Source organism: Vipera berus (assembly GCF_964194415.1).
Source record: "Vipera berus genome assembly, chromosome: W".
NCBI lineage: Eukaryota > Metazoa > Chordata > Lepidosauria > Squamata > Viperidae > Vipera > Vipera berus.
In genome coordinates this window covers 46,188,757-46,215,694 of record NC_138210.1, presented here as the reverse complement: position 1 = coordinate 46,215,694, position 26,938 = coordinate 46,188,757, and the positions used below count along the sequence as shown (strand labels likewise).

Sequence of the window (26,938 nt, the reverse complement as noted above, 5' to 3'; positions counted from 1 at the left end):
TACCAGGCACCAGAAGGTACTTAAAAACAATTCCTAGATAGTGACTCACATTTGGGCCCCATGGTAACTCCTGTTCTCCCCCTCCCTCCATTTGAGGCCTGTATTTTTCCCCATATTCTCAAAGCATCTACTCAAGCAATTGATTATAAAATGATTATTATAAAATATAAAATATGATTACATGATAATACTAAAAGCATATATCTTTTTATTTTTAAACTTCCTCACTACTTCGTTATTTTCCACATGCCTGGCTCTCCTCGTCAATAAACTCCAACCTTCTTTCTAAAGCAGTCTCCATTTTGTTTATTCCCAGTTTAGACTGGACCTTACTTATACCTTTCAGATATTTTTTAGTTTTATTGCTTCATTACTAATCCCATAATTCTTGTATGTGGCCCATTATGCATACTTCGCACTGCAATTAAATACATATCGCTATTTCATTGTAGGTTTTCTTGTGTGACTTAGAACTTGGTGTTCGTTCTGTACTTTTGCTAGAGCAAGAAAAGAAGGAGGCGGGAGGAATATGGGCGGAACCTCGTGGCGGAATTACCCAATCAGAAAAAGACTGCGCGCTAGATAGACTACTTTGTATTAGTCACTGTCTGAGAAGGGGAAAGGGTCTCTCTTACGTCTGTCGTACGGGAGGGAGGTTTGGGAAAAATGGAAGGTTTCTTGATGCGGCGCTAGAGGGTTGTGTTTGTTTCTATGAGCTGCTTGTGAGGGAAGGAGAAGGTTGAGGTGGTGGGTCTTGGACGGGACGATGGCGGCACTAGCGGTCTCCTTTCGGAGGTGTTTACAGGCCTTCCTTGCAAGTTTTCGCTGTTCGGCTACTTCGACAATGACAACTTTAGTCGGGTTGCTTCTTTTCCTTCTGTCTGAAGCAGCAACGGGTGAGTCGCGCATATTTACAACACTAAGCTGTAGCAGCTGGGCCCGTCCAGTCTGTTACCCTTTGAGGAACATGGCGCTTCTGCAGCCTTCCAGGACTTAAGAACGCTGGGGAATAGAGTGTTACGAGATGTTTGAAAGAGCCTGCGGCTTTCATGAACAAGGAAGCGCAACAGCAGCGGACTGGACAATGGCTGTTGAAACCAATTTAGCGCGACTTTCTTTAACCATAATTGCAGCGGGTGGAGTAATATAGTCGGAGGACTTATTCGCTCTATCATAGAGGTTAATTTCAATTTCTGCCCGAAGCAGGCAAGCAAACAAAAGGCCACCCATAGACCGTTTCTCTGTTTCCTTTGAAAATGAGTGCCATAAAAATTAAAACTAGAGTACTTCCCTTTTTTAGAGCATGAATGTAATGCGCAATGTATCATATCAGTGTTTTGTGTTTGTGCATTTCACCGTGGAACGTTGCCGTTCGTAGAAACTACATATTCATCTATAATGAATTCTGTGCGTGAAAGGGGAACCCCGAATTCCTCCCTGTATCTTCCCCTTCCCCTTCTCTCAGTCATACAATATAGAGCAGATGGTATTAATATAGACGTACTTCCGATCTGAGGACTGAGGCCAACAGCGCTCTGGAGATTTTAAGAACAGTAAAGGAACAAGCCAAGGATGTCCTCTCTCCTTTACTGTTTGTTATTGTGTTAAAAATACTGGCAGAAAAAAATCTGAGGTGATAAATAACAGGTCTCAAAATTTGTGGAGAAGAATATAAGCTTAAATATGTGCAGGTGTAGTATCATAGAACCACAAAAGGCAATAAACAGTAAATTAAAACAATTTGTAATTATGGAGAATATTCTGGATAGAAAATAAAAGGTTTTTTTAACACAATTTTTTTTTGCAAAAATAACAGAAAAAACAGAGTTGGTAGGGACCTTGGAGGTATTCTATTTCAACCCTATACCAGGGGTCCCCAACCTGTGGGCCATAGCCCACAAGTGGGCTGTGAGAGGTTTGCAACCAGGCCGCAGAAATGGCCGGTGCACACGCACATCCTCACTTGCACGAGCAATGGGAGAGCACATGTGTGCATGCTCCATTTGTGTGAGTGGCAGGTTCGCAAATGGAGCTGCGCTCGCATGAGTTTCCTGGCCACTCATGCAAAACCAACCCCTTCTCCCCTCTGCATGTCCGCAAAGCCAGAAAACTTCAGGAAGGCTGCCCTATACCATTTCAGACAAATGACTGTCCAATCTCTCTTTAAAAGCCTCCAGTGACGAAGCACCCACAACTTCTGAAGGCAAGTCATTCCACTGATTTATTCTCTTTTTAATATATTTTATTGATTTTTAAACAAAGCATAAATCACTCAATAATTGGTAAACTGTGTTGTCTGGGTTATATTTCTAGAACCATATAGTTTTTCCAATATTCCTAAAGAATAATAATCATATTAGTATAATATTTCTTTTCTTATTAGTCATATTGGTTGCCTTATCATAAGTCCTGTTACGATACTTATTTTAGTTACGATACTTATTTCTCCCACCAGTGAAAATTTTTTCAATGATTAATTACATTTACATTGACAGATTTAATTCTATTTTTCCCATATAAGCCATTTCACACTTTCATATTTCTTAAGAAATAAAAGAATGAAAAGAGAGAAGAAAAAATGAAAAAGCAAGAGAAACGAAACATAAGAAATAACGTACCACTTAAAATATATATCCCTCCTAGGTTAGTATATATTTATTTCCTCAATTTCTTATTCTTTTTAACCATAGCTAAGATATCTAATCTTTAAACATTCCATTCAATAGATCTAGTCATCTAGACCAGTTCTGGTGTTTTCCCTAGTATCTCTGTAGAATGTTTTTTCCAGTCCTTTTTCTTATCCACAAATTTGCTTTGAAGTGTTAAAATGTAAGTGTCAAGTTTCCGACTTATGGGCTTTTCAAGTTATATTTTCTTCCACTTGAATTAAATCATATTCTTTTGTTTTGTAAAATTCCATCTTTAAGTCTCTATCCTCGGATTTATGTTCAGTCATCTCTGCTGTATTTTCCTGAGAGTTTTCTTGGAGTAGAATTAAATTGGAGATAAGTTGATTTATACTTTCAAAGTTCTTCTGTATTTCTTTGTAGTTTGAGATCATTGTCCTTTGAATTGGTTGCAGCTTATTATATATTTCCTCTTGTGAAGTATTCATTATTTCTTGATAAGTATTTTCTATAAGTCTCTGATTTTCCATAATGACCAAAAGTCCAGATTTTTTTCCTTTCCCCCCTTTAGAAATGGCTTTGAAGTCAGAATTAAATAGTTATGTATAGTCCAGAGAATTCATTAAAAAAGGTCTTTTTTTTCTTCGTTTCTGTTCCCTCAAATTTGTAAGTCTCACTTTACAGGTGAAACTCGAAAAATTAGAATATCGTGCAAAAGTTCATTTATTTCAGTAATGCAACTTAAAAGGGGAAACTAAGATATGAGATAGACTCATTACATGCAAAGCAAGATAGTTCAAGCCGTGATTTGTCATAATTGTGATGATTATGGCATACAGCTCATGAAAACCCCAAATCCACAATCTCAGAAAATTAAAATATTACATGCAATCAATAAAACAAGGAGTGTACATAGAACAATATCGGACCTCTGAAAAGTATAAGCATGCATATGTACTCAGTACTTGGTTTGGGCCCCTTTTGCACCAATTACTGCCTCAATGCGGCGTGGCATGGAAGCTATCAGCCTGTGGCACTGCTGAGGTGTTATGGAAGACCAGGATGCTTCAATAGCGGCCTTCAGCTCTTCTGCATTGTTCGGTCTCATGTCTCTCATCTTTCTCTTGGCAATGCCCCATAGATTCTCTATGGGGTTCAGGTCAGGTGAGTTTGCTGGCCAATCAAGCACAGTAATCCCACGGTCATTGAACCAGGTTTTGGTGCTTTTGGCAGTGTGGGCAGGTGCCACGTCCTGCTGGAAAATGAAGTCAGCATCCCCATAAAGCTCGTCTGCGGAAGGAAGCATGAAGTGTTCCAAAATCTCCTGGTAGACGGCTGCGTTGACCCTGGACTTAATGAAGCACAGTGGACCAACACCAGCAGATGACATGGCTCTCCAAATCAATACAGACTGTGGAAACTTCACACTGGACTTCAAGCATCTTGCAGTGTGTGCCTCTCCATTCTTCCTCCAGACTCTGGGTCCTTGGTTTCCAAATGAGATGCAAAAGTTGCTCTCATCAGAAAAGAGGACTTTGGACCACTGAGCAACAGACCAGGTCTGTTTTTCTTTAGCCCAGGTAAGACGCTTCTGACGTTTGTTGTTCAGGAGCGGCTTGACAAGAGGAATACGACATTTGAAGCCCATGTCCAGGATCCGTCTTTGTGTGGTGGCTCTTGATACACTGACTCCAGCCTCAGTCCACTCCTTGTGAAAGTCCCCAACACTTTTGAATGGCCTTTTCCTGACAATCCTCTCCAGGCTGCGGTCATCCCTGCTGCTTGTGCACCTTTTTCTTCCACACTTTTCCCTTCCACATAACTTTCTTGAAAAGTTTTAAAATACAGTTTTCCCTTAAGAAACCCCCCTTCCCCCTCCCTGCTCCCCCCCTTCCTCCCCCCAACCTCCCTCCCCCCCTCCCTCCACCCTCCCCCTCCCCCCCGACTTCCCAGAGCTAAATACAAGGTATATACATATAAAAAGGCAACCATAAACAACCATATACTAACAACTATAAGTTCTAAAATCCATCACTCTCTAGCTTATATAGGATAAGACACACCTTAACAATATTAAATATATATAAAAAACTAGAATAAAAAAAAAAAAAAGAAAAAAAAAACGAAAGAAGACTTATTCGAATGCTACATAAAACTTCTTAACCCTATACTTGTTCTGGATAAACTCAATCCATTTTCTCCATTCCATAATATAGCGTTCTTGCGAATGATCTTTCAAATAAGCCGAAATCTTCGCCATCTCTGCCAGGTCGGAAACCTTTAAAGTCCACTCTTCTATGGTCGGCAGTTCCTCTTTCTTCCAATATTGGCCTATCAAAAGTCTTGCCGCCGTAATTAAGTTCAACATCAGCTTAGTGTCCACAACTGTAGCGTCTGCAATTATTCCCAACAAAAAAAGTTGCGGACAAAACTTTATCCTCTGTTTAAAAATCTTCTGCATATTCCACCAGACTTTTATCCAAAAAGCCTTAACCTTCTTACATGTCCACCATATGTGGAAATACGTTGCATCTTCATCACCACACCTCCAACACTTAGGCTGATAATTCGGATACATACTTGCAAGCTTTTTAGGATCTAGATGCCATCTATAAAACATTTTGTAAAAGTTCTCTCTTAAATTTTGAGCTTGAGTAAATTTTACGTTCCTCACCCAAATCTTTTCCCACATGTCCATTGTAATAACTTCCTGGATATTTTGGGCCCATTTTATCATACAATCCTTAACAAGCTCTGTTTCCGAGTCAATCTCTATCAATGCAAGATATATCCGTTTAATATGTGCTGACCCCTGATTTCTAATCTGCTTTATCAAATTTCCATCAGTCATTGTAAATCCCTTTTTCTGGTCTTCTTTCCACCTGGCCTGTAATTGAATATATTGAAACCAAGATTGAACAACCTTCTCTTCTCGCAAGAGGCTATATGATTTCAAACACCAAACATTCCTTTCCAGGCTTAAAATTTCCTTGTACATAGTCACATCATGTTTGAAACCAGCATGTATATTTTCTATTGCGTGTTTTGGAATTGCCCACAATGGTATCTTGCTGCTTAGCTTATGTCTATACTTCTTCCAGACTCTCAGCAATGCCTGTCTTAAAATATGCATCCTAAACACAGTATCTACCTTCTTATCATACAACAAATATGCATGCCAGCCAAACAACAAATCATGGCCCTCAAGATTTAATAACCTCAGTTGCGTCAAATTAATCCAATCACTTATTCCTACTAATGCAGCAGCTTCATAATATAATTTAAGATTAGGCAATTTAAGGCCACCTCTCTCACGAGTATCCTGCATAATCTTAAGTTTAACTCGTGGCTTTTTCCCTGCCCACACAAATTTATTGATACCTCGCTGCCATTCCTCCAGATTAGAATCTTTCTTAAGAATCGGTATCATTTGAAACAAAAATAAAAATTTGGGCAGGACATTCATTTTCACTGCTGCAATCCGTCCCAGCAAAGACAATTGCAATTTTTGCCAACTCTCCAATTCCTTTTGAATTTTCCCCCATAGTTTTTCATAATTATTTTTATATAGCTTTGTATTAGAGGGCGACAAAATCACCCCCAGATATTTAACCCTTTTAACAATCTCAAATCCAGTTAATCCTTCTAAGAGAGCCTTCTGTGAAACTGTCATATTTCTAGCCAAAATTTTAGTTTTCTGTATATTTACTTTAAATCCAGAAACCTTCCCATATTGTGTTATTATCTCCATCAGGTCCACAACAGAGTTCTCTGGCTGGGTCACTGTAACAACCAGATCATCTGCAAATGCTCTCAATCTATAGTCCTGATCCCCAACTTGTATCCCTTTAATTTTTTCCGAGTTCCGAATCTTAACCAATAGTATCTCTAATGTTAACACAAATAACAAGGGCGATAACGGACACCCTTGCCTTGTGCCCTTCTCAATATTACATGCTACTGTCAGGCTATTGTTAACTATGATTCGGGCAGTTTGTTTTTGATATAATGCCCTAATCGGCTGTAAAAAATTTTCCCCAAAATCCATTTTATCTAAAACTTTCAACAAAAATTGCCAATTCAATTGATCAAAGGCCTTTTCAGCATCTAAAAAAATTAGCGCTGCAGAGATCTGGTTGTGCCTTTCCAAAAACTCTAACACATCAACTATATGTCTCACATTGTTTTTCATTTGCCTGCCACTAATAAACCCCGTTTGATCCCCATGAATCACCTGTTGCAGAACCCTCATCAGTCTATTAGCCAAAACCTTAGCAAATATCTTATAATCTGTATTTAAAAGCGATATCGGTCTGTAATTTTTAACTAAAGTAGCATCCTGGTCTTCCTTCGGAATCAAAAAGATAAAAGCTGTTCTCCAAGACGGAGGCACCTTTCCCCCCCTCTGGATTGTCTGGAACAGTTCCTTTAACGGTTTTATCATCTCTAATTGTAAGTTTTTATAATAGGCCGCAGTCAAGCCATCCGTGCCTGGTGCTTTATCCACCTTCAGTTCCTTAATAGCTATAAAAATTTCTTCTTCTGTAATCAGTTGATTAATCCCCTCTTTTTGTACTTGCGTAAGAACCGGGATGCTAGCCTTCTCCAAATACTTATCAATATCTTTTGCATTAATGTCCTCTTTAGTATATAATTTCGAGTAAAAATCCACAAAGGCATCCTTAATAAGATTCTGTTGATACACAACCCTTCCTTTATACTCAATCTTATCTATATTAGATGCCCTTTGTTTTTTCCTCAGTCTATAAGCTAACCATCTGCCTGGTTTATTAGCATTGCAGAAAGTATTATGCCTAGCAAACCGCAGATTGGTCGCCACTTGATCAGCCATTAATTTATCAAATTGTCCTCTTAACAGTCTAATAGCCTCCTTGATCTTCACATCCTCTGGGTTCAAAATCAAAGCCTTTTCTTTTTCCTTTATTTCATTCTCCAGTTCTTTCCTTCTAGTTTCCACTGCACGTCTATGTCTATTATTCATATATATCAACACCCCTCTCATATAGGCCTTGCTAGCATCCCAAACCATATCCATAGAGGTACCCTTATTCATATTAATCTCAAAAAAATCCTTCATCCGCTGTTTGCATTCTTCCACATTTCTCTGATTTCTAAACAAATTCTCATTTACGCGCCATGAGCGCCTATCTCCTTTTTCCTTATCAATCTCCAACCACACTGGACTGTGATCAGAGATAATTCTTGCGCAGATCTTCACCTTTTTAGTTCTCAAAAGAAAATCATTAGTCAACAAAATAAAGTCAATCCTCGAAAAAGATTGGTGTCTATCAGAATAAAAAGTATAATCCTTCTCCTGCAGATGTCTCTCACGCCAAATATCTCGCAATTCCAGGTCATCCTTCATTTCAAAAAAAGATTTAGGCAGTCTAGCGTGACTTGGAATGCGCTTAAAGGCTCCAGCCTTATCCAACTGTACATCCATAACTCCATTCCAGTCCCCCATAAAAATAAAGGATTTATAATCCAACTGGGTAAGCTTTGTATGAAGTAAACTAAAAAAGTCAGCTTGTTGTTGATTTGGTGCATATAATCCAACTAAAAGCGTCTTTTTACCTGCTAATAACAGCTCGATCATAACATATCTTCCATGCTTATCTGCTTCGATTAGATCCGCTGTTAAGGCACTTTTAACATAAACAACCACTCCATTTTTCTTATTCTCTGCAGAAGCAACAAATTGCGTACCCAGCCTCGAGTTCAATAAGTACTTTTGATCCAAAACTCTAATATGCGTTTCTTGCAGGCATATAACATCTATCTTAAATTGTTTTAAATATTGAAAAACTTTCTTCCTCTTCTGCGGTGAGTTTAGTCCATTAACATTCCAGGTTAAAAATTTAGTTGCCATGTATATCCTCGAAAAGCTCTTGGACCACAGCTTTGATAGGACTAGCTTCCTTAGGCCGTGCTCCTCCCACAGCTTGGCTATGAATGCGTTGTGAAGAATCTGAAGGCTTTTGCTGATCTTGTTCTTTTATTTTCTTTGCTCGTTTTAAAGCAGCACGTGTCACTCTTTGCTCTCTAGGATCATCCAAAGAAATTGTAGCTTGATCTCCTCCAGCACCATTTTCCTCTGTTTCCTCCTCTTGTTGTTCTTCTTCTCCAGATCCCTTTCCAGCTTCCAGAAGCGTTAATGGGGTTGCTTTTAAGACATTATTGTAGAAATCACGCGCTTGTTTCACAGTAATCAGCCTGTACCTTTTACCTTCATACATCACCATCAGCCCGTCTGGAATCTCCCATCTGAACCTTATATCTCTTTGCTTAAGCTCTTGCACAAGAAATGTATAGTCCTTTCTTCCCCTTAAAATCCTTGGGGGAATTTCTTTTAAAACCAAGACTTCTTGTTCAGCAATCACGACCTTAGCATCATAGGCAGCTTGTATAACTTGATCTCTAATTTCTCTTTTTGCAAAATAAACCACCACATCTCTAGGCAATTTTCTCTGTCTAGCAATCCATGAATTCACCCGAAACACTTTGTCCATAGCTGCTCTTATTGCACCTTTTTCTTCCACACTTTTCCCTTCCACATAACTTTCTATTAATGTGCTTTGATACAGCACTTTGGGAACATCCAACTTCTTTTGCAATTACCTTTTGAGGCTTTCCCTCCTTATGGAGGGTGTCAATGAGGGTTTTCTGCACAACTGTCAGGTCAGCAGTCTTCCCCATGATTGTGATTCCTACTGAACCAGACTGAGAGACCATTTAAAGGCTCAGGAACCCTTTGCAGGTGTTATGGCTTAATTAGCTGATTAGAGTGGGACACTTTGAGCCTAAAATATTGCACCTTTTCACAATATTCTAATTTACTGAGATTGTGGATTTGGGGTTTTCATGAGCTGTACGCCATAATCATCACAATTATGACAAATCAGGGCTTGAACTATCTTGCTTTGCATGTAATGAGTCTATCATATATTAGTTTCCCCTTTTAAGTTGCATTACTGAAATAAATGAACTTTTGCATGATATTCTAATTTTTCCAGTTTCACCTGTATATATTTCAGACAAATGGCTGTCCAATCTCTTCTTTAAAAATCTCCAGTGATGGAGCACCCACAACTTCTGGAAGAAAGCTGTTCCACTGGTTAATTGTTCTCACTGTCAGGAAATTTCTCCTTAGTTCTAGATTGCTTCTCTCCTTGATGAGTTTGGATCCATTGCTTCTTGTCCTGCCTTCAGGTGCTTTGGAGAATAGGTTGACCCCCTCCTCTTTGTGTCAGCCCCTCAGATATTGGAACACTACTATCATCTCACCCCAGTCCTTTTCATTAAACCAGGGCTTTTCAACCTTTTCACAGATTGTACCACTTTTAGGACATGCCAATATTTGAGTACCACCAGTGCTTAGCAAGGTGTCAAAAACTTGATGACTAAAAAAAGGGGGGATTTGGGGCTTTACTGATTAGATTCATTTCTTGTTATAGAAAAGGGTAGTTTATAATATTATGGAAAAGTAAAAAGTTGAGGTTCAATGTTAATGCTTCCTTCTACTGCAACAGAGGAACTGTTCTTTTTCCCTTCTCCCCCTCACTTTTCCCCCTTTTTCCTTCCCACTGTGTCCTACTATTACCTTTTGTATTTTTGTATTTTATTCTATAATCTAATAAAATATTACAAACTGTAGAAAAAAGGAAAAAAGAACCAGTTTTAATTTCTTCGGTAGCTGTTCCTTTGCTGAATCACTTTCCCTTTGCACTGACAAATGTATGATGAATTTATCCATGTTTATTAATATGCACCACTACCAGCTAGCTCAGGGGTCTTCAAACTTGGCACTTTTAAGACTTGTGGACTTCAACTCCCAGAATTCCTCAGCCCACATGGCTGGTTAAGGAATTCTGGGAGTTGAAGTCCACAGGTCTTAAAGTTGCTAAGTTTGTAGAGCCCTGAGCTAGCTGGTCGGCCCTTCTTAGCTCTTCTTCCACAGGGTAGTAAGTATGCACTCTACCAATCCCTTCCCTGTACCCTTAAAGACACAGGAATCAAGTGCAAAACAAGAAAGGCTCACAAAATAAACACAGAAACTTGGGGAGGGGTTCTTTAAGCTGCCTCAGGTGTGTCACATGTCACAATGTTGCATCCCAAGACTGAAAGGCTCCAGCAATTGTGGAAAGCTTTAGCTTTAAAATTAAGCCAGTTTACCTTCAAAGTAAACTTTCTAAAAGCCATAGACAGACTCAAGATAAGGGGGTAAAACTAATTACATTTGTTTAAAGGGATTAAAACTACAGAAATCAACACTTTGGACTCACTGCTACCCTAAAATAGAGACTAAAATATTCCAATAACCAAAGCACACAAAGGAGCCTCTGAATTACAAAACGCTGTAAAAACTGTACAAAAATCCTTATGGTAACCCAATCAAGCTGCCAGCTGATCCAGAACTAAATAAACCCACCTCCTTTCCGACATGCCGGCTTTTCATTTCATCAGTGCTGATTGCATTCTCCTGGCTGGAGAAAACGAACCAGGGGACCTTTTCTTCCAGCAACAGCTGCTGCTTCTTCTCTGTCCCTGTTTCCTTCCTGCCTGCTAACCTCTCCCTTTCCCTGTTGTCTTTTTTTTCCCTTTCCCACCCAAACCACCTCTTTTATAGCCTCTCCTCTCCTTCCCCGACTTTTTCTTCAGTTCACCTCCAGCTCCGTGCTGCTTCCGGAAGTGCCAATTAGCTGGAGTTCTGCCAGCTCCTGGGCTTCTACTGAGCCCAGACAGTCCTGCAGCTGCAGTTGCCTCTCCCTCAGGCTTGGCTTGCTTCGGCTCATTCCCATCCCCTGCTACACTTGGCTAGCAGTCGTGTACCACCTGCCACGTGGCAAAGTACCACAGGTGGTACACGTACCATCGGTTGAAAAGCCCTGAACTAGACATACCCAATTCCTGCAACCGTTCTTCGTATGTTTTAGTCTCCAGCCCAAAATCATCCTTTTACTAGAACATCCCACCTCCACCCCATTTACGCATTGGTCCCTTTTTACCTAGTTCTTGGTTGATTTTGAAGTTTTAATTCTGAATGTTGAATATTATTAATGTTTTAATGTTCTTATTGTTTTATATTATGCTTTTATATTGTTGTAAGCCACCCAGAGGTGGTGGACAGTGAGATGGATGGCATACAAATTTAATAAATGATGATAATAACAATATAGCAAACCAGAACTGTGATAGAAGGAATTTTCATGTGAAAACATCTTGAGCCATTTTGTCCCCGAGTTAAATTTTAATTTAATTTAATTTATTAATATTTCTATACCGCCCTTCTCCCGAAGGACTCAGGGCGGTGTACAGGGCAAGAGTAAAATACAAAATTACAAAAGTTAAAAGTAATTAAATATATGCCCGTTAAAAGAACAATTAATACATAATAAATAACCCCAATAAAATAATAATAACCCCCCCAATCCCCCCTCAGGCCAGGCCGGCTTGTTCGAACAAGTATGTTTTTAGGTCGCGGCGGAAGGAGCGGAGATCGGGCGCCGTCCGGAGCTCAACTGGTAGCTGGTTCCATAATTCTGGGGCGCCCACAGAGAAAGATCTCCCCCTGGGGGCCACCAATCTACATTCTCTGACCGGTGGCACCCTGAGGAGGCCCTCTCTGTGGGAACGCACAGGGCGGAGGGAAGTTGATGCCGGCAGCAGGTGTTCCCTAAGGTACTCCGGACCCCTGCCATGTAGGGCTTTAAACACCATTACTAGTACCTTGAATCTCACCCGGAAGACAACTGGCAACCAATGCAGCTCACGGAGCAGAGGTGTAACGTGGGAGCATCGGGAGACTCCCAACACAACTCTCGCGGCTGCATTCTGTACCAGTTGGAGCCTCCGGGTGGTCCTCAAGGGAAGCCCCATGTAGAGAGCGTTGCAGTAGTCCAGACGAGAGGTCACGAGCGCATGAGTGACCGTGCATAAATCATCCCGGCTTAGATAGGGCCGCAACTGGCGCACCAGGCGAACCTGGGCGAAAGCCCCCCTAGTCACAGCCACCATGTGATCTTCCAAGGTGAGCCGTGAATCTAGGAGGACTCCCAAGTTGCGAGCCCTATCTACGGGGGGTAATAATTCACCCCCCATAGAAAGAGATGGAATATCCGAATAAACCCGGGATGAAGGTATGCAAAGCCACTCTGTCTTGTCGGGGTTGAGTTGAAGTCTGTTCCTCCCCATCCAGACCCGAACCGCCTCCAGGCAACGGGACATCACGTCGAGGGCATCACTGGGGTGGTTTGGGGTCGAAAGAAAAAGCTGGGTATCATCAGCATACTGATGATACCCAACTCCAAAGCCACGAATGATCTCACCCAGCGGTTTCATGTAGATGTTGAACAGGAGAGGCGAGAGGACCGACCCCTGAGGAACTCCACAAACGAGAGACCTCGCGGTCGACCTCTGCCCTCCTGTCAACACCGACTGCGAGCGTCCCTGGAGATAGGAGGAGAACCACTGTAAGACCGTGCCTCCCACTCCCAATCCCCTGAGACGCCGCAGCAGGATACCATGGTCGATGGTATCGAAAGCCGCTGAGAGGTCTAATAGGACTAGAACAGAGGAATGACCCCTGTCCCGAGCCCTCCAGAGATCATTCACCAGCGCGACCAATGCCGTCTCCGTGCTGTGCCCGGGCCTGAAACCCGATTGGTACGGGTCTAGATAATCCGCTTCATCCAGGACCAAAGGGAGCTGATGCGCCACCACACTCTCAACAACCTTCGCAAGAAAGCGAAGGTTGGAGACCGGACGAAAGTTGTTCAATACAGCTGGGTCCAAGGCAGGCTTCTTGAGGAGAGGCCTCACCACCGCCTCTTTCAAGACGGCAGGGAAGCTACCCTCACTCAAAGAAGCTGCTATAACTGCTTGGAACCAGCTGCGTGTCCTCTCCCGGGCTGCATAAACCAGCCAGGAAGGGCACGGGTCCAATAAACATGTGGTGGAGCTCAGTCTCCGCATAATCCTGTCCACTTCCTCCGGAGTCACAGAATCAAACTCCTCCCAGGTGATATCGACAAGACCGCCCGTGTCCTGATCGCCAGACTCTGCCCAGTCAGAGTCCAGACCGATCCGAATCCGAGCGATTTTGTCCGACAGATAATTGTTAAACTCCTCGGCACGACCCTGCAAGGGTTCCTCCCTCACCTCCTGATTAAGGAGGGAGCGAGTCACCCTAAACAGAGCGGCCGGGCGATTATCTGCGGACGCGATAAGGGTAGCGAAGTGATTAGACCTCGCCACCCTTATCGCAGCGAGATAAGACCTAATGTAGGTTCTTAGTCGCAATCGGTCAGATTCGGATCGGCTGGACCTCCAACCGCTCTCTAGGCCCCGTCTCCGACGCTTCATCTCCCGGAGCTCCGCGGAGAACCATGGAGCTCGACGGGATCTGCATCGGGTCAGGGGCTGCAAGGGTACAACTCGGTCAAGAGCCTCAGTGGCCGCCCTTTCCCAGGCTTCCACTAAGGCATCTGCCGAGCTGTGAGTGGGGGAGGCAGGTGGGGACCCCAGCGCTGCCTGGAACCTCTCGGGATCCATTAAGCGTCTGGGGCGGTACCATCTAACTGGTTCCACACACCCACGGCGGGGGGTAGCAAAACGGAAGACCAGCCGCAGGAGATGATGATCGGTCCATGACAGGGGCATAATAATTGGAGAGCCCCCACCAAGATCATCTAACCACCGTCCAGATAAGAAAACTAGGTCAAGGGTGTGGCCTCCCTCATGAGTCGGTCCTGAAATTACTTGCGTCAGGTCCATGGCCGTCATGGAAGCCATGAACTCCCGAGCCAACTCAGATGATCCTCCCAGAGATGGTAGATTGAAGTCCCCCAAAATTATAAGTTTCGGGAACTCAATCACCAACCCAGAGAGGACATCGAGAAGCTCGGGCAGGGCTGCTGCTGCGTGACTAGGCGAAAGGTACACTGTTCTGAACCAGCCAACTACCGGCCTTGTAATAAGGCAAACCCCTGTTCAAGCAGTAGAGACTGGAGAGCGTCTGAGGCTGCAAAGCGTCTGCCAAGTTTAATTCACAAGCAAAACAACAAAACAAGAAACCAAAAGCACAGGAACTTGAATCCTCAAGCGGAAGGGTTGCTTTCAGCAACCAGCCCCTCCCCAAACACTCCTTTTATTTAGAGTTCAGGGCGTGGTCTCCCTGTGCCTCCTCCCGAGGAGACCCGCAGCCTTTTTCTGCTTAGTCCTGCTCGACTGCCTCCTGCGTCGGGCGTCCTTGAACAGGGCCAGCTGTGGGTCATCATCCTCCGCACTATCGGGCTCACGCAGCTGAGAAGAGGGCCCCGGCTGGGAGCTCTGCCAAGCCTCCAAGCCATCATCAGCCAGTTCGTCTCCCTCCTCCCCCTCATCTGAGTCATCCGATACATCTGGGCCGGCTGCCGGACCCACCGGCTGGCCCTGAGTCACAACAGTACACCAGCAGCAAGCCCAACTGCGCACCAGGGCCGCATCTCAAAAAGAGAGACTCACACCCGACTATCTGAGGAACGGTGGCCTCCCGCGGGCACAAGGTCTCCCTCATAACAACAGCCACTCCCCCACCCCTACCCTGAGCCCGAGGCCGGTGTAGCACCCGGAAACCTGGTGGGCAAAGATCAACCAGAGGAATACCGCCCTCTGGGCCCAACCAAGTCTCCGTGATGCAAGCCAGGTCCGCCTGCTCACACTCGACCAAATCACGGACGAGAGGAGCTTTGTTAGCGACAGACCTGGCATTCAGATACACCAGCCGGAGCTCAGGAGGCTGCACATCCTCACTCCCGGGACCTCGGGGCGGAACAAGAGGGTCGGAGTGCTGTCAGTAGAATACAGAGCTATTCACAAAATAAATTTGAGTTTAGTAGCTTTCTGGGACACTTTCATATTATAATTTTAACTATTTAAAACTATTTAAAATATCACTAATATTAAACATTTTTCTTTTAAACAGCCTTGCAATGCTTTTGTCTTCACTGTACGAAAGAGAATTTTACATGCACAACAGATGGGCTCTGCATTACTTCAGTAATACAGAATAGAAACCATATCATACGCAATAGCATGTGCCTTGCAGAAATTGATCTATTTCCCAGAGACAGGCCATTTGTTTGTGCTGTTTCAACAAGTAAAGAAGTAATTACAGTGCCTCATTGCTGCGATAAAGACTTCTGCAATAAAATTGATCTTCCGATTCCAACACCAGGTAATAATCTTTTGTTTTGCCAGCAGAAAATGGATAGCTGAGGGGATTCCCTATGGTGAAACATATCTATAAAGCACAATTCCATTGTTTTTCATTTCACACACTACCAAGTCCTCAGCATAATATTTAACTAATGAGTTGTTTGTTTCCTCTTTTGTGTTCCCTTCTTAGGTCCTGTACCAGGGAAGTTTTCTTTCACTCTGGGACCAGTGGAATTGGCTGCTGTCATTGGTGTGCCAGTTTGTTTTGTTTGCATTTCACTTATGTTGATTCTTTATATCTGCCGTAATCGCACAGTCATACACCATAGAGTTCCAAGTGAAGAAGAGCCTTCAATGGACCGTCCATTTATATCTGAAGGAACTACTTTAAAAGATTTAATTTATGATATGACCACTTCAGGATCAGGATCAGGTAATAGAGTAATTTCCCCATATTATAGTAAACAATGTTATATTGATAATAGTGCTGCAGACACTGTCATGTGGAAAAGGAAACCCCTATCTTGTTTAATTTTCATATCAGAATAAAAGATTACCTGAAGCTTAAGATTTATGGTATTTCCAAATTCAAGCCTAACCTAAGGAAAACTTATCCTTTAGCTTTATAATATACAGGTAATTCTTGCTTAACAAAAATAATTGGGACCACAATTCTGTTGCTAAGCGATGTCATAAAGAGCAAAGTTACATGGCCACATTGCTTAGTTATGACAGTACTGGCAGTCCATGTTGCCATCATTAAGCAAGGACCTCCCTGCAACTTTCCGCCCACTTCCATCAACCAATATCATTTGGGAAGGTGGCAGGAAGTTGCAAGTCCCAGGTGGTTCACAAGCAGGCCAGCAGGAAGGTAAGTGGTTCTTGCCAGGTGAGGGAGAGTGTGTGTGTGGCTGCAATAGGGTATACAAGCTTGTTCGATCTGGAGGTGGCTGCTACTGGGTGGGGCAGGGCGTATGGGTGGCTGCAGGGTTGTGAGCAATTTTGGGCCTGGGGGTGGTTGCTACTTGGTGGGGGAGACTTACTGAAGTGACTTGCGACATTCCCTGGCAGCTTCCCCATTGACTTGGTTGTGGGAAGCTGGCAGGGAAGGTTGCAAACAGTCCCAGGGTGCTGCAACCATTGTGTGAGCCAGTTGCCAAGGCCTCAGATCACAATCATGTGACTGCAGGGACTGTGCGACAGCCAAAACTTTGTGGACCAATTGTAAGTACCACTTGTTCAGCACCATTGCAACTTCAAACAGTCGCTGAACGAGTGGTCACTAACCAGGGACCACCTCTACTGTTAATATATTTACCTTCCAGTTTTCCTTTAGGAACTTGGCAGCATACCTAGAGCTCCTTTCTCCTATTTTGCCCGACAACCTGACTGGGGCTAGAGGGAATGATTAGCCCACCATCACCTGTTAAGGTTCTATGGCTAAAGGTAGATTAGAACCTAGGTCTTCATGGTGTCAGCCCAACATTTTAACTACTATACTGTGTTGGGTGTCATGTACTTTGGGCACTATAAAGGAGCCAAGTAGGTGTCCTTGCAGAAATGAGGCATTGATGATGGTTGGAAAAATATGCTACAGTATAGGCCCAAGAGACGACAGAAGCCTGAGAAAGAACTAAAGCTGACTTCTCCCTTGTTATTTCTTGTTATTCTTTGAAGACGTTTCACTTCTCATCCAAGAAGCTTCTTCAGCTCTTGGATGAAGCTTCTTGGATGAGAAGCGAAACGTCTTCAAAGAAAATAAAGTCCAGTGGCCTCTTGAAAAAGCACCTTTGGGACAAGCATGACCTGGATGACTGAGAATCTCCATAGAGATTCACTACAGGTAGTTCTTGGTTTACATCCATTCAGCAACCATTCAAAGTTACAGTGGCACTTAAAAATTGGACTTACAACTGGACCTCGAAGTTCCAGCCATTGCTGGGTCCCCACAGTGAATGTAGTGCAGGTGTCTGGCTCACAGTTATAACATTGCAGTGAGCCACAATCACATGATTGCCATTTGCAACCTTTTCTGCCAGCTTCCCACAAGCTAGGTCAATGGGGAAACTGTCAGAGAAAGTCACAAATTGCTCCCACCATTTTGTCTCCCAAGGAGCCTGGTATGGAGTATGAGATCTTGTACTCTGTAGCTCCTCCTGCCCACCCACACTCCATCACACACCCTGCCCACAGCAACACCCCTGCTTGCCCGTGGCCTCCACTGGCCTTTCCACAGCTTCCATCAGCCTGTCTGCGTCCATAGCACTTGCTTGCAGCCTCTGCTGGCCCACCTGCATCCATAGCACCCACCTGTGGCCTCCACTGACCCAACTGTGATCCCTGCCAGCTCACTCACGCTCCATAGTGGGTGCCTGCAGCCTTCCTACACTCCTTCCCTGGGACTACTGCCTCTTCCTACTTAATGACGTGTGTGGTCCTAGGGTTATAACAGCAACCAGGACTGGCAGAATTGTTAGTAAGTGATGTGGTCACATGCCATTGTGGTTTACAAACACATGCCTTAGTTATGGTAATCCTAGTCCCAATTGCTGCTGTAACTCAAGGACTACCTGTAGAGTATAAGAAGTAAGGAGTAAAATAATTCATTTCAAGGTTCTGTTACTATACCCAATATCAATAAAAGTGTAGTTCCATTTCCAGTCAGACTTGTGGAGTCTTGTTTCCTGGCCTGGTCTATCTCGCAAAGCAAACAGGCATGTACATACCAGATTTGATTAGACCCCAACTGGAAAACTATTTCAGCTTTAAAGAGTTTTGAGATCCACTGAAATGATTTAAAGTCTCCCTAGATATGGGGAGTAGGAAGTTGCATTGATTAAAAAAAAGTTACAACATTTTTGTGTGTTTATAGCAAGTTCAATAGGATAAGATAGGATGATTAATGCAACCAAAGAACTGCCCAGAGGTATTTACTATTGTTAGTGGAAATAAATCAATAACTATTATTTGAGGTTGCCTTTTTTTAACAAAGCAGAATTGGTATCCTTTATTTATGACCAAAGACAAAGCATGGTCAACTACAGGTGAAACTCGAAAAATTACAATATCGTGCAAAAGTTCATTTATTTCAGTAATGCAACTTAAAAAGGGAAACTAATATATGAGATAGACTCATTACATGCAAAGCAAGATAGTTCAAGCCGTGATTTGTCATAATTGTGATGATTATGGCTTACAGCTCATGAAAACCCCAAATCCACAATCTCAGAAAATTAGAATATTACATGCAATCAATAAAACAAAGAGTGTACATAGAACAATATCGGACCTCTGAAAAGTATAAGCATGCATGTGTACTCAGTACTTGGTTTGGGCCCCTTCTGCAGCAATTACTGCCTCAATGCAGCGTGGCATGGAAGCTATCAGCCTGTGGCACTGCTGAAGTGTTATGGAAGACCAGGATGCTTCAATAGCGGCCTTCAGCTCTTCTGCATTGTTCGGTCTCATGTCTCTCATCTTTCTCTTGGCAATGCCCCATAGATTCTCTATGGGGTTCGGGTCAGGCGAGTTTGCTGGCCAATCAAGCACAGTAATCCCACGGTCATTGAACCAGGTTTTGGTGCTTTTAGCAGTGTGGGCAGATGCCAAGTCCTGCTGGAAAATGAAGTCAGCATCCCCATAAAGCTCATCTGCGGAAAGAAGCATGAAGTGCTCCAAAATCTCCTGGTAGACGGCTGTGTTGACCCTGGACTTAATGAAGCACAGTGGACCAACACCAGCAGATGACATGGCTCTCCAAATCAACACAGACTGTGGAAACTTCACACTGGACTTCAAGCATCTTGCAGTGTGTGCCTCTCCATTCTTCCTCCAGACTCTGGGTCCTTGGTTTCCAAATGAGATGCAGAAGTTGCTCTCATCAGAAAAGAGAACTTTGGACCACTGAGCAACAGACCAGGTCTGTTTTGCTTTAGCCCAGGTAAGATGCTTCTGACGTTGTTTGTTGTTCAGGAGTGGCTTGACAAGAGGAATACGACATTTGAAGCCCATGTCCAGGATCCGTCTGTGTGTGGTGGCTCTTGATGCACTGACTCCAGCCTCAGTCCACTCCTTGTGAAAGTCCCCAACACTTTTGAATGGCCTTTTCCTGACAATCCTCTCCAGGCTGCGGTCATCCCTGCTGCTTGTTCACCTTTTTCTTCCACACTTTTCCCTTCCACATAACTTTCTATTAATGTGCTTTGATACAGCACTTGGGGAACATCCAACCTCTTTTGCAATTACCTTTTGAGGCTTTCCCTCCTTATGGAGGGTGTCAATGAGGGTTTTCTGCACAACTGTCAGGTCAGCAGTCTTCCCCATGATTGTGATTCCTACTGAACCAGACTGAGAGACCATTTAAAGGCTCAGGAACCCTTTGCAGGTGTTATGGCTTAATTAGCTGATTAGAGTGGGACACTTTGAGCCTAAAATATTGCACCTTTTCACAATATTCTAATTTTCTGAGATTGTGGATTTGGGGTTTTCATGAGCTGTAAGCCATAATTATCACAATTATGACAAATCAGGGCTTGAACTATGTTGCTTTGCATGTAATGAGTCTATCTCATATATTAGTTTCCCCTTTTAAGTTGCATTACTGAAATAAATGAACTTTTGCACGATATTCTAATTTTTCGAGTTTTACCTGTAGCTAGAGATTTCAACAGTCTTTTTGATAGGAGCCTGGATTAATTAATTGGTTCTTTATCAGTGATCATAAAAACTATTTATATAGGTTTGCCATTACTTGTTCAAAGAACAATTGCAAGAACAATTGTACTACAAGAAAGTATTGGAAAAGGTCGATTTGGAGAAGTCTGGCGAGGAAATTGGAGAGGAGAAGAAGTTGCGGTAAAAATATTCTCTTCAAGAGAAGAACGCTCATGGTTTCGTGAAGCTGAAATCTATCAAACAGTAATGTTACGTCATGAAAATATTCTTGGATTTATAGCTGCAGACAACAAAGGTTGTGACATTTAGAAAAACATTTATGAACTCCTTTGTTTATCATGTAACTTATTACATACCAGTAATGACAAACATTAATGACATAATGGCTAAGCATGCTCTACGTTAAGAAAAAAGCTGTTTGAAAGAAACTGTATTTTTTAAAAAATATATATTTTTGTTCACTGGGAAACAAAATTGTAATGGTTTTATGTTCATGTTTGAACCTCTGTTAAAAGCTTATATTAAGTATCTCTTACTCTGCCAAATTGGGTGCTCTCCTTGTGTGTTGAATTCAACATCCAGAATTCCTAAGGAAGCATGGCCATTGCAGATAATTTTAAGAGTTGAAACCGATACTGATCTGGCACTTGCCAAGGCTGGGAAACACTGCATTTTTGCCTGGAATAAATTTCACTAGAGTTACTTGCAAGGCTAATTAAATAACAGCAGTTTACAACTTGAGTACTAAGGATCACCAGGAGATACTAAGAGTGTAAACTAGACTGGGAAGAAAAAAAAAACCTGGAAGGCAGTAGCAAGCTACTTCCAGATTGTTGTCAATGGATGTGTCCATTAAGTTACCAGGAGTCAACCTCAGTTTGAAGAAACTACCTTTCAAGTGAGCATAATTTTATAGATTGATATTAAAAACTAATATGAATTGCTTGCAGTGAGAAATTTTGGTTGTACAAATGGCTTATATTACAATGACTTAACAGATATTTTTATCTGGATTTTAGACATGTTTTTCATCATAGATTTTTTTAAAAGCATGGTACTTAAATCTCCATGACTTCATTAGGATTTAAATAGCTGGTATGTTCAAGTTTGAGGGATGCGGTGGCTCAGTGGGTTAGGACCCTGAGCTTGTCGATCTGAAGGTCGGCAGCTTGGCGGGTCAAATCCCGAGTGCCGCATAACAGAGTGAGCGCCTGTTACTTGTCCCAGCTTCTGCCAACCTAGCAGTTTGAAAGCACGTAAAAATGCAAGTAGAAAAATAGGAACCACTACGGTGGGAAGGTAACAGTGTTCCGTGCGCCTTTGGCGTCTAGTCATGCCGGCCACATGACCACGGAGACGTCCTCGGACAAGCGCTGGCTCTTCGGCTTTGAAACGGAGATGAGCACCGGCCCCTAGAGTCGGAAACGATAAGCACGCATGTGCGGGGGAACCTTTACCTTTACCTTTATGTTCAAGTTTATAATCACTATTTTTGTTGCAAATAGAAATCCTTTCCTTTTTTAAAAGATTTTACTGCAGTAAGGTAACAGTAGTTAATATTCTTCATGGGATCAGAATAACTTGTGCATTTTTCAATCTGTTTTGTTTGTTTTGTTCCCTTAATTTTAATTGTCCCTTTATTGTTTGGATTTGCAGATAATGGTACATGGACACAACTCTGGCTAGTGTCAGATTATCATGAGCATGGCTCTCTTTTTGATTATCTGAACAGGCATACTGTTGCTGTAGAGGGAATGATAAAACTAGCATTGTCAACTGCCAGTGGACTTGCACATCTTCACATGGAGATTGTTGGCACACAAGGTAACTTATCTTGAGTTTATAGTCTTAATCATATGTACCAATGCTTGTTTCATTTGTTGATGTATATCTTCTCTCAGTAATATATAGTTTAATATTATGTTAATCATCTCCATTGCAGTTTAATTAGATATAACATTTAATTTATTTGATTTATGTTTAGATTTTAAAAAAATGATTGCATGGATAATACTTCTGGAATATCCACTAATTAAAGCTTTCAGTGGGAAACCCCTCCACTATCTTTATATGGTGCTAAAGTACCTCTCCCTTTTACTAGTGCCTCTGCCTGAACTTACCTGAGCAACATTTTAAGGAGTATTCCTTCTGGGAGTTCTCATTCTTTTTTCTATCTTCTATTTTAATCATCTGTTCTAAAATAAGTTTTTCTACATATTTTTAGCAGGTGAGCTAGTAAGTTGTACTGGAGAGACACAGTAAAGGAGGCAATCTAGATTCTAGATAAAAAAAATCTAATAAGTCTAGTAAAAAACTAATAAATCTACTGAAGCCTAGTAGTATACTTTAACTAAAAATTAATTAGCCTATTATATTCCTGCAGTTTGCAAGATTTTCCAAGTTAAGGTAGTCCCTCAGTTTCTTTATGGCTCCCAAATTTGCTCTTTCGCAAAGCTTAACATTCTTGGAACCATTCAGAATAAGTTTATTCGAGACATATGGATAATTCCAGAAAGTATCCAAAAGGCCATCTTACTTGTAGAAACAGACAAGGTCTTGTTGGAGCATGGTTTCTTCTAATTACCTTTTGGCTAAAAATCCTACTTCCTATAGGTTTGGCCCATTAGTACTTAGAGATCATTTTAGATCATTATTAAAAAGCCCTAGATAAAATTCATATACTGGGATTCTCTATGGAAAGTTTGTGCTCATTAGGTTTTGATAATACCATAACTGCCCTCAAATAGCAAATTTGGCATATCGATCTCCAAACAAATTTAAGCAAGGTGTCACAACCCAGTATTGATCATATTCTTCTAAAAGGGTTTGTGCCAGCCTCCTATTTATTTTGGTTTTTTTAGGTTTTTTTTTATTTTTTTCATACAATTCAGTAGTACTTGTTCAAAAAAAGTGTTGTCTGAGTTTATCATTCACTAATACAAATTTAATTCCTAATCCTTTATTCTTTTCTCCAGCCATTGATAAAATAAGTCCCACATTTTATAGTATTCGTTTTCTTCTTTTTCTTTCAACCTCAAAGTAAGTCTGTCCATTTCCGCACAGTCTAGTATTTTTTTAAATTATTTCTTCCTCTGGTAGTATTTCTTCATTTTTCCTTTGTCGTGTGAATATGATTCTTGCCTCTGTTATCACATGTAGAATCAAGTATATACTTTGTTTATCAATCTTTTCTGGCATTATACCTAATTAAAAAAAGTTCAGGTTTAAAATCTACATGTTCTCCCAACATCTTTTTGAGCCAAGTATGTATTTTTGTCCAATATCTCTTTGCTTTAACACATGTCCACCATACATGATAATAAGTACCTGACTTGTGTTTACATTTCCAACATCTATCTGACATATTTTTAAACATTTTTTGCTAATCTTACTGGTGGCAAGTGCCATCTATGAAACATTTTATATAGTTTTTCTTTGTAAGAAGTTGACATTGTCAATTTATAGTTTCTTTCCAACAAGTTTTGCCATTTTTCTAAATCTATATTATATCCAAAATTCTTTGCCCATGTTATCATTGTTTCTTTAACTTGTTCATTTTCCATTTTCAAATTCAATAAAAAGTTATACATTTTCTTAATTAAATTCTCATCAGAGGTTAATAATGTCTGATCAAACAAGGTCTGCTGTTTATAAAATCCGTTCAATTTAACATCTTTATCGTATCTCACTTGCATTTGTAAATATGACCACCATGTTAAATCAATGCCCTGATTTTCCATCTCTTGCCTGGATTTTAAGTTCCCTTCAGAATTTAAAATATCTTTATATGTCCATATTTTCTCAAAACTGACTAAATTTGGATGTACAAATGCTTCCATTTGTTGAAAGCCATCCTGAAATTTCCAAGTATATTTTACATTTTATTTTTTCCCATGTTAGTAATAATTTGTTTCTTATATAGTAGTTTTGAAAATACTTATGAATTTTATTTTTCCCATACCATAAGAAAGCGTGCCAATCAAGTTGTAAATCACGTCCCTCCAAATACAACCGTTTATTTCTAAGAGTTATCCATTTTTTACCCATGTTAGTACAGATGCTTGATAATATAAAACCCACTCTGGCAAGCCAAAACCTCCATTTTCCTTAGCTTCTTGTAACATTTTCAATTTAATTCTAGCTTTCTTGCCAAATAAATTTCAAAATTAATGAATTTAAATCTTTAAAAAAAATTCTCCAGTTTTATAGGTATTGTTTGGAATAAAAACAATATTTTTGGTAATATATTCATTTTCACCGTAGCAATTCTTCCTAACATCAACAGTTGCAAGTTTTTCCATTTTTCCAGGTCCAGTTTTATTTGATTCAGTAATTTTATATAGTTATCTACTTTTATCGTTGAACATCTTGCTGTTAGATATATTCCCAAGTATTTAAACTTTTTAACTATTTGTAGTTCTATTTTTTTCTGACATTTGTTTTTTTTTATCTGTAAGATTTTTAACTATCACTTTAGTTTTTTCTCTGTTTACCTTCAGTCCTGCTATCTCTCCAAACTGTTCTATCTTTTCCAATAATTCAGGGATCATCTCTAAAAGTTCTTCTAGGTTGAATACCAAGTCACCTGCAAATGCTTGTAGTTTATAAGTTTTACCTTTTATTTCTAGTCCTTTAATTTCCGTGTCTTGTCTAATATTTCTATTTAAAACTTCCAAAGTTAGGATAAATAACAATGGAGATAGTGGGCATCCTTGTCTTGTGCCTTTTCTTATATCAAAGTTCTCTGTATAATCTCCATTTTTTTATTTTATTTTTTTTATTTTAATTCCATTTATATCCCGTCCTTCTTCGAAGACTCAGAGCGGCGATTTAATTTATGTTTTATTATTTCCATTTGTCTTTTCAGTATTTTCTTTTGTGGATTTATTTGTAGTTCTAATTCTAGGTTTTTGAATTCTTCCCTTAACAATATATGTTGCCTTTTTTCTTTATTTTTTTTACCATATATGTTATAGCTACACCTCTAAAACAGGGCTTTTCAACCAGTGGTATGGGTACCACCTGTGGTACATTGGCACCTGGCAGGTGGTATGTGACCATCCTAGAAAAGTGGTAGCAGGGGAGGGGAATGAGCTGAACCGGTGGCAGCACCGCACAAGCCTGAGCGAGAGATGGCTGGAGCTGCAGGGCTGTCAGGGCTCAGCGGAAGCGCCAGGATCAGCACTTCTTCAGGGCTGTCAGGGCTCAGTGGAAGTGCCAGGATCAGTGCCACTTTCCAGCTGATCAGTGCTTCTTCGGGGCTGTCAGAGCTCAGCAGAAGCGCCAGGCTCCAGATGGAGCTTGGTGCTGATCCTGGAGCTTCTGAGCCCAGAAGAAGCACCGATCAGCTGGAAAGTTGCAGCATCTCCAGGGTCTTGTGATTTACATTCAGATGCTTGGCAACCGATTCATGTTTATGACAGTCACAGTGTCCCAGGGTCATGTGAAGTGACCAAAACCTGCTGCAACCACCCAGCAGATGGGGGGAACCACCTCCCACCCCACCCCTGCTGCCAATCCTCAACAGAAATGCTCACAACAATGAAAACCTCAGACAGGAGGGAGAGCGCTGCCAGGCAGGCAGGTGTCTTGCTTGGCTGTGGCTTGGGGGGCACTTTTTCAGTGCCATTGTAACTTCGAACAGTCACTAAGCAAACTGTTGTAAGTCGAGGACTACCTGTACTTCATCAGTTTTTTCCTTTTTTGGGGGGGGTCATCAAGTTTTTGAGACCTTGCTAGGTGAGTGGTGGTACTCGGATGTTGCCATATCCTAAAAGTGGTACAATGGGTGAAAAGGTTGAAAAGCCCTGCTCTAAAATATGCTTTGGCTGTTTCCCATACATTTTGTAATGTATCTTTTTAAAATTTTCTTTAAATAAAAGCTCCATTTCTTTTGTTGCTAATTCTATAAATTCGTTTTCTGTTAATATGGATTGGTTCAAGGTCCATCTTAGGGTTTTTTTTGTATTCCTTTCTACATCATTTTTAAAGGGTTATGGTCTGCCCATGTGCCTAATTCTATCTTTATCTCCTGCATATTGGTTCTTAATTCAGGCGTCATCCAAATCATGTAAGTTCTGGACCAAGTTTTATGCCTATTTGAATAGAATGTGTATTGTAGTTTTTCTGGATTAGTTTCTCTCCAATATCTTGTACCCCAATTTCCTCTATCATGGTAGAAAAAGTCTTAGGCAATCTTTTTCTTCCTCTTTTTCCTGTTTTGCTACTTTTATAGTCTAATGTCCCATCTACTATTGCGTTAAAATCTCCTACTAGGCAGATATTTTGGTATTCCCTCTTGATCTGGCTTCTCTTTCTCTCCTTCTGTTTGTATAGTTGTTTCCTCTGTTTGTTCTGTCTGTTTCTAGCCTTTCCTTTCCTCTTGTTGATGTTGTACTACTCCTTCATTCAGGAATGCTCTG

General features: G+C 41.3%; 1 protein-coding gene across 5 annotated transcripts in view; it reads left to right on the top strand.

The window, feature by feature from the left end:
* The first annotated feature begins 2,612 nt into the window (after positions 1–2,612).
* The window catches only part of LOC308676152 (TGF-beta receptor type-1), a 47,216-nt gene continuing 22,890 nt past the window's right edge, over positions 2,613–26,938 (top strand). For 3 of the 5 annotated variants that reach the window (XM_081341898.1, XM_081341897.1, XM_081341900.1), the window contains exons 1-4: positions 15,611–15,861; positions 16,033–16,275; positions 20,581–20,811; positions 22,173–22,340. In XM_081341898.1, coding sequence (XP_081198024.1) covers positions 15,720–15,861; positions 16,033–16,275; positions 20,581–20,811; positions 22,173–22,340 — 784 coding nt within the window. In that variant the 5' untranslated portion in view covers positions 15,611–15,719. Of the gene's footprint in view, positions 2,644–15,610; positions 15,862–16,032; positions 16,276–20,580; positions 20,812–22,172; positions 22,341–26,938 lie in introns of those variants that run through there. The other 2 variants (XM_081341901.1, XM_081341899.1) reach the window with 2 other exon arrangements.